Source organism: Pagrus pagrus (genome assembly GCF_965226575.1).
Source record: "Pagrus pagrus genome assembly, chromosome: 8".
In the NCBI taxonomy this organism is placed as follows: Eukaryota; Metazoa; Chordata; class Actinopteri; order Spariformes; family Sparidae; genus Pagrus; species Pagrus pagrus.
In genome coordinates, this window is record NC_140192.1 from 9,623,475 (window position 1) to 9,636,658 (window position 13,184).

General features: G+C 37.8%; 2 protein-coding genes across 2 annotated transcripts; both read right to left on the reverse strand.

Moving 5' to 3' along the window:
* Positions 1 to 2,023: 2,023 nt before the first annotated feature.
* On the reverse strand, positions 2,024 to 7,941 carry LOC311261366 (gamma-glutamyl hydrolase). The gene is made up of 9 exons (XM_084359926.1): positions 6,558 to 7,941; positions 6,340 to 6,454; positions 5,579 to 5,629; positions 5,389 to 5,473; positions 4,738 to 4,876; positions 4,108 to 4,214; positions 3,335 to 3,428; positions 3,113 to 3,250; positions 2,024 to 2,324 (listed from the first exon to the last, which is right to left on the reverse strand). The coding sequence occupies exons 1-9, from the start codon at positions 6,673 to 6,675 to the stop codon at positions 2,206 to 2,208; spliced, it is 966 nt and encodes a 321-aa protein (XP_084216052.1). The 5' UTR covers positions 6,676 to 7,941; the 3' UTR covers positions 2,024 to 2,205.
* Positions 7,942 to 8,329: 388 nt separating this feature from the next.
* On the reverse strand, positions 8,330 to 12,617 carry nmrk1 (nicotinamide riboside kinase 1). Its single transcript, XM_084359931.1, has 8 exons — positions 12,456 to 12,617; positions 10,685 to 10,775; positions 10,528 to 10,576; positions 10,036 to 10,204; positions 9,694 to 9,765; positions 9,488 to 9,594; positions 9,243 to 9,326; positions 8,330 to 8,759 (listed from the first exon to the last, which is right to left on the reverse strand). The coding sequence occupies exons 1-8, from the start codon at positions 12,524 to 12,526 to the stop codon at positions 8,749 to 8,751; spliced, it is 654 nt and encodes a 217-aa protein (XP_084216057.1). The 5' UTR covers positions 12,527 to 12,617; the 3' UTR covers positions 8,330 to 8,748.
* Between the last annotated feature and the right edge of the window lie 567 nt (positions 12,618 to 13,184).

The following is a 13,184-nucleotide window of genomic DNA, read 5'->3' on the forward strand; positions in this document are numbered from 1 at the left end:
CCAATCGTCAGGTCGCCCGGGTCGGCGTGTGTCGGTGACGGGCCTGGCTGTGTCCTCCACCATCACCTCCCTCTGTCTTATTCATGCGTGCTTTACGGGTTAATTCATTACAGGACGACAGCAACGCCAAGATATTAAAAACTACCGAGGTCATGAGTCCAAGGCGTCTCACAGGGCTGGAGGTAAACCCCGGGGCAAAGATTAGTTGTGGGCCCCTTTTGCCCCCCCCCCCCAAACATTTTCTATGCATGGGGTAAATATCAAATACATATATCATATGTGATTGATTTGTAATATTTTCTTCATAAATAGCTAGTTTTCTTTGTCTTATGTGATAATAAACTGAATTTATTTGGACTGTTTGGACATAAAATGGCACCATTCAGTTTTTGTGGCATAATCCAAGTCTCCAGAAGCCCTGACATCCGTAATGGATTTGAAAAGATGTTATTTACACCCTTGACACGTGGTCGAGCTTGTGCCCCTACTTTAGACAGGGTGTACGCGCTTACGATTTTAGCTAAGCAGCTGCAGTTATTTCAGATTTCGGCACTTAGGGTGTAAGTGAATTTCTAGAGAGTTTCCAGAGACTTGGATTACGCCGTTTCTTTGTTGTTCTTGTTTGCATTTAAACAGAGGATGGTTTGAAAAAATATTTCTAAAATACATGAGATGCAGTTTAAAGACCCTGATGGAGATTTTTTTTTTGTCCAACTACTCTTTCCAAGATCAAGAATAAACTTTCAACCAAAACCTTAAAGGTGCAACAAGAAACATCCATTTTTGTTGATTCTGGCGCCCCCTGTGGACAAAAGCAGCATGAGCACCACCGCCTCACGTCTTAAAGATCTTAATCAGTGTGGAAACTAACACTACATAATAATAACCTTCTATCCCTTACAGCCATTATGTACTTACCTGCATATCAAATCAATTGATGAAACATTCAAAATGGTAAAAGATTATTCTCATGATAAACTATCTCATTATCTCGAGAAAACAACATTTGTTATTTTGTGATAATGACATGAATAAATGTCTTTGAATAGTATTTTCCTTTTTTTTTAAATGCAGCTGTTTTCAGATTAATAGGTTTATGAGGTAATCTATCTATTAGTGGCTTTGTAAGATAAATAAGTGTAATATGATGTTGCTGAAACAAGGCAAACCTTGTTTTAGTGCCGTACCACCAGAATACAGAGCAGCTTCTTTCCTCAGGCAGACCCTCAATTCAATCTCAGCGCTCCACCATAAAATATAATTTTCATTTAATGACTTATGATAATAACTTATGTGGCCTGCTGACAGGCATTATGATTAAGTATATAGAAATAGCCAATCTTCTTGCAGAGTGTCTTGTAGTGTCTTGACTGTTTCATAGTTAATTTTTCCTCTTAGCACATTTAAAACTAAATTTTTTCAACCTAGAGTTCTTTGGAGCCCTTGGAGGACACTTTCCTTGTGCTGTTTAATATGAATACAATTTTATTTATTCAGCTAACTTCTCTGTCAATTTCATTTCCCTATGAAGGTCTAAATGCTGTCTCACACAGCCGCCTCCACGCTGTCAGGGCTAAAACTCGGTCAAGGGAATAATGAAGCCTTTATTATCTGAGACTGAAGGCTCATTCTTGACCTTGAAAATACTGAATGTTTGTGACATGACATTTGTGGTGAACTGCAAAGGTCAACGAAGAACTCTCAATCACAAGTTTCACTGTACAAGGAAGAGAAATCCAAACAAAAAACACAAAAAATAGATAAATAAATCTGAGCGTTTACAAATCCATCACAAGTCCGTCTGCTGCTGAACATCATGGGATATGAACAGGTACTAAATGGACCTCGCGGTGAGATAGCTTGGTCAAATCCTTCACCTCTTTATTGGCCTATATCGAGTCAAATATAAATATTGTGAGTCCCTTGAGGTTTTTAAAACAAATAATATACAATATCCATCCGGACATTGTAATACAAAGGCTTTCATTTCCAAGAGGACAAAAAAGATCCGAGTTTCTTTATGCACATAAAAACTTTAATAGCAGCAACAGCACATACAAGTACAGTATTTTAACTTCTTCTAAGCTGGTAAAACATCAAGTGCCGGTGCAGAAACCTCTCCTCAGTGTGATGAACGATCTCTGAATCAGCGCATCAAGTGGCTGAAATCAGCCCTTTTTGTTTCCAGGCGTAGCTGTGAGACACTCAGAAAAAGTAGAGCTGTTCATATCCTGTGAAGTTTGCGGCGTAGACGGGCGTGTAGTTATAAATCAGCGACGAGGCCTCTTCCTCAGGATTGTCAAACCGATGTAAACTTCTCCTTCCTAAACAAAGCAGAAGTGAGATGCATGTGATTACAGGAGAATAAACAGAGTGCAGCAGAACAGATTAATCATCTCCGAGAGGAGAGAAGGTCAAACAGGTTATAGAAATGTTAAATGTGATATTTTTATGGTGGTTTGAGCATAAGTGGACTGAGATATAATGTGATTTACCCAACAGTAAACTTTTTTTCTAAACCCAACATGTTGCTCATGTTAATCTCCTCTCTTTGTCTGTCGCTCGTGAATTAAGACCTAGTTGGGTTTCTGTGCGCTATGTGAATTTATAACAAATATTCTGGAAAATCCATTGACACATTTTTTGTGGATACAATAGCTATATAATTATGCATTTTTCTGTTAAATCAAGTGAGAAAAAAAACCCTTAAACACTATTTATTTAGAGCAGTCCTGCTGAGTCCTGATCTAGTAGGCTACCAGCTTCCATTGTGTTTCTACGTTAACGTGTTTTAATGTGTCCAGTTTTGGCTCTGATATGTTTTTTTTTTTAATGCACCCATTTCTGCACGTGCTAACAAAGACACATTTCTGCTTTTTTGTGCACAAAAGACAGATTATGACTATATTTTATAAAACAATATTCTACGTCTTTATATGTCGTCACCCTGTAACATTGCAGCTTTTACAGGTATTCTTCATCTTCTTAAGACTTCCATGTGCATACGTCTGTATAAGGTAACAAATAAAAACTAATACATTTCCACAACCACGCTTAGTACGTTTTCAAACAGACAGTAATTATGATGGATAATGTGTAATTGTCATCTCACCTTCATTGCAGAAAAACTCAGCGAGCAGAGCAGATAACTGAACAGCGTGACGGGAGTGAGGAAAGTTCAGCCTGCTGTCCCACTGAAAACGGTTCACCTCTGGGTGCCACTGTACTCCGTAGAAGGGGTATCTCTTACCTGGCAACAAAAAATATGGTTGTAATAAGACTCTGTGACAGATCAACACTTGGGTTAGTTTTTGAGCATAAATAGTCTTGTAACCTTCTATGGTTGAGACGAAGTGGGCCGCGTTCTCAGCGACGTTTGTAGACAGGACGGAGAAGAAACTCTGCAGGTTCTCATTTTCCTGGAAGTGCTGTAAGAACATTTGTCTTATTACTCCTGGTGGTTATTGTGTATTTATTTTTCTTATTATTTTAACTCTGCATATGTTTTTGTGTTCATGTGCTTTCTTCTAAAGCTGTGTCCCTTTGTTTTCCCTTCAAGGTATCAGGCAAGTTTATCTGATTTATCTTTCTCGAGCACATGGATCTGTTCATGTGCTGAGGCGCCGCAAGACAAAAATACTCATCTCTCTGTACACTGTGTTCAGTCTCCTTCTGCTGGAATATTGAATAGAACAAGGTTTGTTCTCTGGCAATTTGATTAAAGACATATTGATTTAGGAATATGCACCATGCAAAATTAAGATCGGTTTAGACTTCAAGGATTTAATTAATCGAATTACCACAAACAAACTGCCACATTGTGAGCCTGAGTTTGTGAGGCCCTGTGGAATTTATCCAGCCAGAAAAACATTTTTTATTGGATGTGAAATAATGCTTAATAAATATTATACCTGCTAATTGCTCATACATAGATTTATGTCTGCATACTGCATGTCTCATTAAGGTCTTGCTGAGTCAAAGTTTCAGTCAGAAACCCACGAAAATACGTTTCTAGATGTCGAAATGATCAAATGGTTCAGAAAAAACCCGGAGAGGAAGTGAAACATCCTGCACAGTGACACAGGTCAGCAGAGGGATTCACTGTACCTTTACTTCAACTCCATAGTGGTGGAAGTTGCCGGTCAGAGGTTCATGGGTCAAAGCCTTCATGAGCTCGCCGGGGAAACCGTCAAACATCCTACTGGAGCCCGCCTCTGCAGGGAGACAGTTGAACGAGCGTTTAAATAAAGTGAGTAAACTTTATGTAAATATTGAAAACAACCCAACTTAAAAGATACAAGAATTCATCAAACAATGACAACACCCTCTGATTGGTAACTGGATTCTACTGACACCAAGTGGTACAGTTCAGTACATGCAAAAAATAAAAAAGTCCATCTCATAAACATGTTTAGATCCTGTTCCTTGGTGCCCCCAAGGAACCTAAAAAAGAAGGAAGGGTCATTACATCACTGCACCTTGCTTTGGTGACAGTTGTATTGAAGTAAATGGGAGATGCATGGAGAAACACACTAAAACCTACAACATATCTACGTCTTGTGACATCCGATGAAGAAATGCCTCCAGGAAATGAAAGAACACAATTCACACAGTACTGTAGGTTAACGACAGATTGTTTTTTTTCCAAACAACTGATGGGGGGTGAACTGTCCCTTTAGCCTGAAAAAAAAACAAAAAAGGTTACACATGAAACCAGCAATACAGAAATGCTCTCACCTGTGGTCAGGTTGAGGGGCATCGCTACGTTCTCAGCTGTGGTGTTTGTCAGCAGATTCTCACCGGCCACCAGCACAGTCAGTAGCTGCATGCCCATGCATGTACCCCAGATAGGGAAGAAGTCCCCGGCATCATTAGCCTGGAAAACACACACACACAAAGACACACACACACACACACACACACACACACACACACACACACACACACAGACAATGAAGCAACACATCTTAATAATTTTAAAATCCTGCAATCTTGATAATAATAAAATGTATGTTAATATATATTAGTCCTCTCTGACTGATTTTAGAGTATTAATTACTGATGGATTGTCATGTTGAAGTATTTTAATTTTGGAGCTGGGTAACTATTCCCCATACTTCAGTATGTTTTATGAGCCTTTGCTACGTCTTACCAGCAAAATCTAAGAGTGCAAAGGAAGTACAAGTTTAATTATTCACTCTGAAATGCTGTGAGGTTAAAGATTGTCTAACGCAGTGAAAATACTCAAGACAGGCACAAGAACAGTCCCTCAAAACTGTTCTTCAGCACAATAAATTCAAATTTAAAAAGAAAAAAGTACGTAAGAATATTTTTTAAAGAAGAGTTAGAGCGAGAGAAACAATGAAAACAAAGTTCTGCTGTACAAACCGTCTGAGCAAGTTTGAAAAAAACCTTCGCCACCCGGGCATAGTCTGACGTCTCCAAATCTGCAGCTCCCCCGATGAAAATCAAACTAAAGAGACAACACACAGTTAGAGCAGTGGTAGACTGAAACAACTAAAATGCAAAAAGTGTATTTATTTCAGATATAAATATAATTTTTCTCTTAAACACTCACCCATTTATCTTCCTAAAAATGTCTTCATACTCAGCAGTAGTAAGAGTCAATCTGTGGAAGGCAAACAAAACAAATAATGCCCCTCGCGATACAATTTGACAGTGTTCAGGCAATGTAAGAGTGCAGATTACACAGGTGGAGACAAAGGAACCCAGGTAGCAGAAAGTTCCTGTTTTTTCAACATAAGCAGCAAATGTCAGCAGTGACGTAGTGAGTAAAAAGTAAATAAAACAATTTCCTAAACTATTGGTCAAACTTTCTATCAAGCCCGTGTCCATTATAACGCATTATGAACATAGGCTACTCTATGAATAAATGAAGCAGCAAGTAAAAGCATAATGCAGACTACTATGAACTACACATGAAGATGTGACTAAAATCTTTTTTGGACATTTCGATGTTAAATGAAAATGATTTGCCTTGTGATATATTACAGGAAGGTTGTCATTTCCAGGAAAATAAATATTTATGATTGCTTATAACGACAGCATCATCATTATAATGAGTTATGATTATTCTTATAAAGCATTTTGAATGTTCCTGAGTGCTTCTATGATTAAACAGTGCTGTAGGTCCATTATAATGCATTATAAATATGTTAATCATGGATTATAATGCATGGGCTTCATAGAAAGTGTTGGCAGAATAACTTTCTCTTACATGCTGCTCACTGAAATCAACTGATCAGATTTCAAAAAGCTCCAGTCAAACACACGATTTATCATTACTGTTATTAAACAACTTAGGAGGATTCAACCCACCTGATAGGCATCACTCTGCTGCCCCCAGACTCAATGTATTTCACATAGGAGGAAGGTATGTAGGTCCTCCCGAAGGGTTTCATGACTTCATCTGAAACTAGCTGAGTCAAAATACCTGCAGGACAAAAACACAGCAGCTGTGAATACAAAGGGGAATAAACTCAACAGCTAAAAATGATTTAGTCAAGTTTGCATGACCTGAAGTACATTTCACTTACCGATCACAGGTCTGTCGTTCACAGCCTCCTGGGTGAGTTTAGTTGGCATGGCTCTGCTGCAACAGAAGCAGCCAGCAAGAAACAAACACAAAAATGTCGAAAATCCTGTATTGGACATCTTCTCGCCTTAATTTTTTAATACTAGTGATCACACAAGACTTAATTCAGCATTTGAGAAGCTACGAGGCTGTCAGAGAGTGTCGACGTGAGAAAGAGCTGCAGCAGCTTAAATAAGTCGAGTGAGAAGAGGATATAGTCGATACAGGGAAGTGAGGAATACCCAGGTTTACATGTGATGACTCCACAACTGCACACGCCGGTCGGGTAAGATGGTTGCTGATGTAAACAGAATTTTTTTCTGCTGACTGCACGGACTTTTTGCAAAAATTTGTATCACGTTTGCTGAGAAATTCTGCACTTTCATGGGTCAGAGGAGGGTTTTGCAATAAAGTTCACAGAAGGTACATGAGAGCTTTAAAGAGAGCAGCTCTCAGTTCACACTGTCAAACAGGTTTCAGTGTGAAAACGAAAGAAGGCTGTCTATTTATAGGATTGGAAAAGTAGGGCACTTATTGAGGAGGGAGAGGTGTGCACAGACTCTAAGACATGAAGCCAAACTTATTTAAAGGAGACGAGTTCAGGTTCTTCTAACAAAGAGTCCTGAACCTCGTAGTCACTTCAGTTGTCTCTATTTTAAATAAATGCATGGACAGACCATTCTGCAGTAATGCTATGTGGACATTTTTGACAAAATCTTGAGCAAAATCACATCTCACTGATGCAATACCCTCTAAAAAAACAATATCAGTGAAGCAATGCGGCTATTGCAATAGGTGAGATTTCTACAGAGATTGGGCAACAGACAGACAGACAGACGTCTTATGACAGCTGAGCAAAAATCATCCACTGATGAAGAAAGAAAGAAAGAAAGAAAGAAAGAAAATATTGGGTGAACTTTTGGGAAATGGAAGTTACATCGACAGACAAGTCAAACATTAATTAGCCTCTAAACCAAATAAATTGGACCTTTTAATAACAACAACTTTCATTCTCCATCAGATCCAGGAAGTAACAAACACCAGTGTGTCTGTCCCAGGCTGATGTTGTCGCTCCGAGTTTATTTGGTAGTAAAATGCTGCTGTGACAACGCGTCCTCGCCGTACCAGCCACTGTGCTTGTGCAACATTTGAACCCTTCATCAGATCTAGGCCTTATTCATATTCAAGTACACAAATCCCTGAAAGCCTTTGTACCAATGCTGGATCATTTACTTTGCAAACTGTCTAATTTACAGACCCACAGATTAACTGACTGTGAAATGGTCTTATTAATATGATAAAAATGTAGGGGAGAATAATAATAATTAAGTTTCAATTCCTTTTTTCTCTGTAAATCATAATGCATTCACATGATGCATATTCCTCAATAAACTTTTGTTTAATAGATCCCTACAGACTACCGGACATACAGTTATTTCGGTATATTACAAATTGTGTTTTTGTCTCTGTATATAATAAAGCTGTCATGCAAATCTGCAGTGTGCAGTGTAGTTCATGGGAGGTAAGAGGGTGAATGTTTGTTGAAGGTGTTGAAGGGCCTTCAATTCAGGGTTCCTCCTACATTCACAAAAACATTGAAACCTAATCAGTTTTATGACAACACATAAAAAGAGCTTCAGGTGACTGAGTAGTGAGTCTCTAGTGTGTAAGACTCAACCACCAGGTGGAGACAAAATGCCACTAATGGTTCAGATATGCAGAGTGTTGTTTCAATTCAGATTCAAAATGTGTTTTATGAACCCAAACTGAGCAGTCTTTGACAAATCATGCAAAACAAAAAGAATCTTCACCAAACAGCATACAATGTTTACTGTCTTATATTCAGACATCCAAATACGAGTGAGAAATCATTACAACCGATCTGTAGAAATTAGGCACACTATACAGTATGTATCTAATTATCTGGAGCTATATCACAAGTTAAGGTTGTATGTATGAACATGTGTAGTTAGACTTTAATCAGACTTTTAGGTCTAAAGCCATAAAATATTAAAAGTCAACGCAGTGAGAGAGGAAACATTAGTTCATTGGTCCTTTCCGTCACATATTAGTTCAGATGTGAACTTTCCTGACATCCGTGGGAGCAGCAGGTACGATCTTCCATGAGGTAAACAAGTAAAACTCCAACTGTTTCAGTCTTTCTCTGCAAACAAAATACACAAAATAAAATTAGTATTGTTTTTATTTTCAGGAGCGCATCTTCTAGGTCTTGAAGACTCTCCATAATCACATTAATATTCAAACCTTTGAATTCAAAATAGCCTCAACAAGGAAAACAGAGTTGGTACAAAATTGTACAATTTGTCTAATGACTTTCAAATAATTTGTCGTTGAGGTGTTTAATATTGTTTGCAGCTGTCTGGCTTTATATCACGTCTGCTCGGCTGAAACATGTTTGCACGTCTTAATTAAACCATTATTATCTTTTCAAGCAACAAGGCCGGTACAGTATATCCTGATGCATAACCACACGAAAGCAGGTTTTAAGTGTGTAGAAGGCTCACACTGTTAACCATTAAAATGTCAGTATACATACTAAAATACCCTTGATTTAATAGTGCGCTGTGGATGAGATAATCTGTGACAGAAATATCTTGGAGAAGGTCCCAGCTTTCCTGCGACTAACCTCTGAGCCTTTCTATTTCCTGACAAACATCTTCATATACAGCAGCCAGCAGCTCTTCCTTTGGCTCCAGTCCATCCAGAAATACTGAAAGAATAGATATTCATGATATATAGATGTAATATATTTAAACATTTCATACCAGTACATCTGCTACAGTGATAATAGTTGCATTGCTTAATGTGACCACAGTTTTTATCCCATCAGCATCACATCTGTGCACATGTCATCTTTGACTGGACGCTCACCAATTCCAGACACCATGCTCTCCATCTGCTCACGGTTTTTCAGGTACATCGGCCACACGTGTCCATCAAAGTAGCCCGGAGGATCAGGAGGCGTGTACACCCTCGAACTGTCAGGAGGTCAAAACATTAAGAAGCAAACTTTTTCACACAGCTCAAACAGAAAACAGGGACATTTTGTTTAGATATTCTGATAATGAAAATGACACCTTCTTCTCCTTTTGCACACATCATAGGGTATTTCCATGAAGTATCTTTTGTCAAAGAGCTCGTTCAGAGACCTGCAAAGACAAAATCATATCAGAAAGTTATTGTCTAGAATTTCATACTCACTAATAAGAGACAGGTTTTAATATTATTAAATAAATCCTGGTGATAGTTGACCCTTATCGTCAAAGAAAACCCACAACTGAATGGTAACTGTCTAAAAACAGGAACAATTTACATGGAAATCTCTACCTGAAGAACATAATTACATTTATATAATAATTTTATGAACTGAAATTATAAGAAACTGTAACAGTAACTTCACTAAAGCCTCTCTCATGTACCTATGGTTGAAAATGAGGAAGCCTTCCACTATCAGCACAAACACCTCCGTGTCGACCGGTGGTGTGGTGCGCTCTGGGTTCAGGCCTCGCTGCCTCAGGAACGAGTCCGGATCTCTTCGCCACGAGTCGACATCTCTCATCATCGTGTCCATGTGGAGAGCACTGAGCACTTAAACAGAACACAGTGACACGGATTTACTTTCTTTTTCCAGAGAAGTGCAGGTCTGATACCTGATAGAGCATTTCATTAATTCATCATTGTCATCATTTGTCATTCTCTGGTTCCAGCTTTTCAAATTTGAAGATTTTCTGCTTTTTCTCTGTTTTTATATCATTTTAACTTGAGGATCTTTTGGACTGTGGACAAAACACATCATCTGAAGAAATTATAATGAATACATTTTGTTTGATTTATTCAAAAAGTGTGTGTATATTCACAGTATGATGCCATCAGTATGTTGAGGGAGGATGTGTTGTCTGTCGTGTCCTTACTGTCATATTGCTTGAACCCACTGCCGTCCACTGGTATCACAGAATCGTCCTGAAGAAGAAAAGGACCCACTGAGATCACTCAGTCTGAAATTTCCAGCATCGCCTTTTAAAGTGTTAAAAGCAGTATTCATTTTAAGAGAAGGCCTCACAGTCTCACCTTAAAATATGAGTCCTGTGCAATGATGCAGCTGTTGGGTATCTGCTGGTGTAGACTCCTAGAAAGAGTAGATTTTCCTCCGTTGGTCATCCTGACAGACAAACAGTGCGTATCGATTAGAAACTTTACAGCTGCACAAACAACATTGACACCGTTACTTCCTTCTTTTACCCACCTTCTTTTAGAGAATGGCAGTATGTGCCTCAAGTCAACAATAACCTTTAAAAAGTAATTTACCGAAAGCTGAAAGTCTTGTTTTTGCTGACCTCTGTTGGTTTAACTTTTCACTTTGCTGCTGAGTCACCAGCCGAAAAATAACTGAAAGAAATTGTAGAAATGCTTGTTTTCTACCTGTAAAATGTCCCGCTCAGAACATTTAAATGTCCTCATGAAAAAGTGTTTGTTGATGTTGTTTGTTTAAAGTAAAAGAAGAAATAAAATCAACGCTCTTATAAGAATTTTGTAACTGATCAGATTCTGCCTCCAAACTGAGTATTTGACAGCTCGAGTTAACTCTCACAACAACAATATATTGGTTTCTAATTAAATTCAATGAAATCCATTATCTGGTGTAAAAAGATAAACATATAGTTAGCAAATTATTTTCAATTATCCAATATCAGCCTCAGTAATCCATTATCAGTTTGGCTGTGGTCGCAATGGTCCAAAGTGCAACATACTGTAAACCAGAAAAGGTCAGTGAAACACAACCTGATAAGTTATTATTTCAACACCACAAGTCACATTATGAAATACTGTAAAAGAGAGTAAATATTTATCGCTAACTGTTAACATTAGGGGTTGAACAATATGGCTTTTTCAGGGCCAATACCGATACCAATTATTAGAAATCAATGTTTTTGAAAGCTGATATTTGGGACGGATTTTCATTTGCAGTAAAAAATGAAACTCTTTGTGTCAATTTAATTGTGATGTGTTACCAGTCAGAAAGTGTTGTGGACGGGACATTGTGTGAGAGGACGCTGCATCAGAGCCAAAGTAGCTCAATTTAAAGTGAGTTTATTTTTTATCAGCGATACAGATAATGCTGAATATCGGCCGCGAAAATCAGCCAGGCCGATAATCAGTCTACCCCTAGTTAAAACTAATTCTCTTGAAAATGCAACATTTCAGTCATAGATCTTTGTCAGGAATCCTGATTTCAGTTCCCTCCACACCTGTCTGCAGGATGTGCATCAGCCAACGACTAGTTTGACTGAAAACATCTGTGTGCCACTTCTGCTGAATGTGTTGCATTTACAAGAAGACAATTACAATTTCAGGCATCTATGCATGCACATTAACTATGTCCTAACTGCAATTTTCACCACACTTACCAGCACCTCTTTACAGTAAATGAATATCAGAAAAACAAAAAAAAAAAGCTCTCAGGACTCTGATTTATTTTTTTCTCTGCAAACCAAACAACTCTTATCAGGCTCTCTGCCACATGGTTGTCACATGCTGCTGTACTGATCTGATGCTGTCCCTGCTTCTCCCAGTGCATACATGCAACTGCAACATCAGCATGTCATTATTAGTGTGATTAGGCTAATGCATTTTCTCGTAATTAACCACAATAAACCACTAAGGAGCATTTCTGAATCTGAAACTGACTTATAAAAGGAGAAGTATTGATAAAAACTTTACATTCCTTGTAGTAAACATGCAGCTACAAACAGGCTCTCTGGAGGCAGAATGACCAGAGGGAACAATAACAGACGTGTTTGTGAGCAACACGTTAATGTTTACAATCTTTGAACTCACTCACCCGCCAACTCCAACAACTAGTGTCTTCATTTCAGCCTGTTGTGGATCCTCACTGCGACGTTTCTGATGCATAAGACTGGTAAAAGCACATAAATGGACGAGCCTGCCACACAGGCATGTCGCTGCTGCGACGACTCCCCGAGCGCCCTCAAGCTGTTCCGCTATTGGACGCTTGTGATTCGCTGAAGGAGCTGCTACGTCATTTACGTCCTACTCATTGAGAAAAAAAACTTAAATATGATATAGGGCCAAATTATGCTACACTAAGTAAGAAAGTAAGAAGAAAGAAAGTGTCACGTTTCTATAAAAACAGTAAAATTACATAAAATAAAAATAAATATCAATAAAATAAAATACACCGCACAAAAATGTAAGATAAAATATAATGAAGATTTATTACATAAAAAATCGAATAAAATATTTTGTAATAAAGTATGTTTTTAAAATTATAATAGCAATAGAAAAAAATTATTGAACCTGCACTAAATTAAATTAAAAATAATGGAGAATTAATTGCACGAAAAAAGATAAATTATTATAAAAACATTTCATGATAAAAGTATTTCGAGTAAGTTCAAATAAAATGAAATAAAATAAAATAATAAATAAATATAAATATAATAAAGAACACTGTGCAGAAAGTTCAGGGTTTACACACAAAAAGAAAATGAAAACATTTAAAAAAGTAACGTAAAGTAAGTTGTGCATTAAAAATTGTAATGATGATCGA

Coding starts and splice junctions, on each gene's coding strand:
- LOC311261366 (XM_084359926.1), bottom strand. CDS start 6,675: ATGTCCAATACAGGATTTTCGACATTTTTGTGTTTGTTTCTTGCTGGC. Junction 6,455..6,557: donor GAACGACAGACCTGTGATCG/GTAAGTGAAATG, acceptor TTTGTCCTGCAG/GTATTTTGACTCAGCTAGTT. Junction 4,215..4,737: donor GCCCCTCAACCTGACCACAG/GTGAGAGCATTT, acceptor GTCTCCCTGCAG/AGGCGGGCTCCAGTAGGATG.
- nmrk1 (XM_084359931.1), bottom strand. CDS start 12,526: ATGCATCAGAAACGTCGCAGTGAGGATCCACAACAGGCTGAAATGAAG. Junction 10,776..12,455: donor CTAGTTGTTGGAGTTGGCGG/GTGAGTGAGTTC, acceptor TTTGTCTGTCAG/GATGACCAACGGAGGAAAAT. Junction 9,327..9,487: donor GAGCATGGTGTCTGGAATTG/GTGAGCGTCCAG, acceptor CTATTCTTTCAG/TATTTCTGGATGGACTGGAG.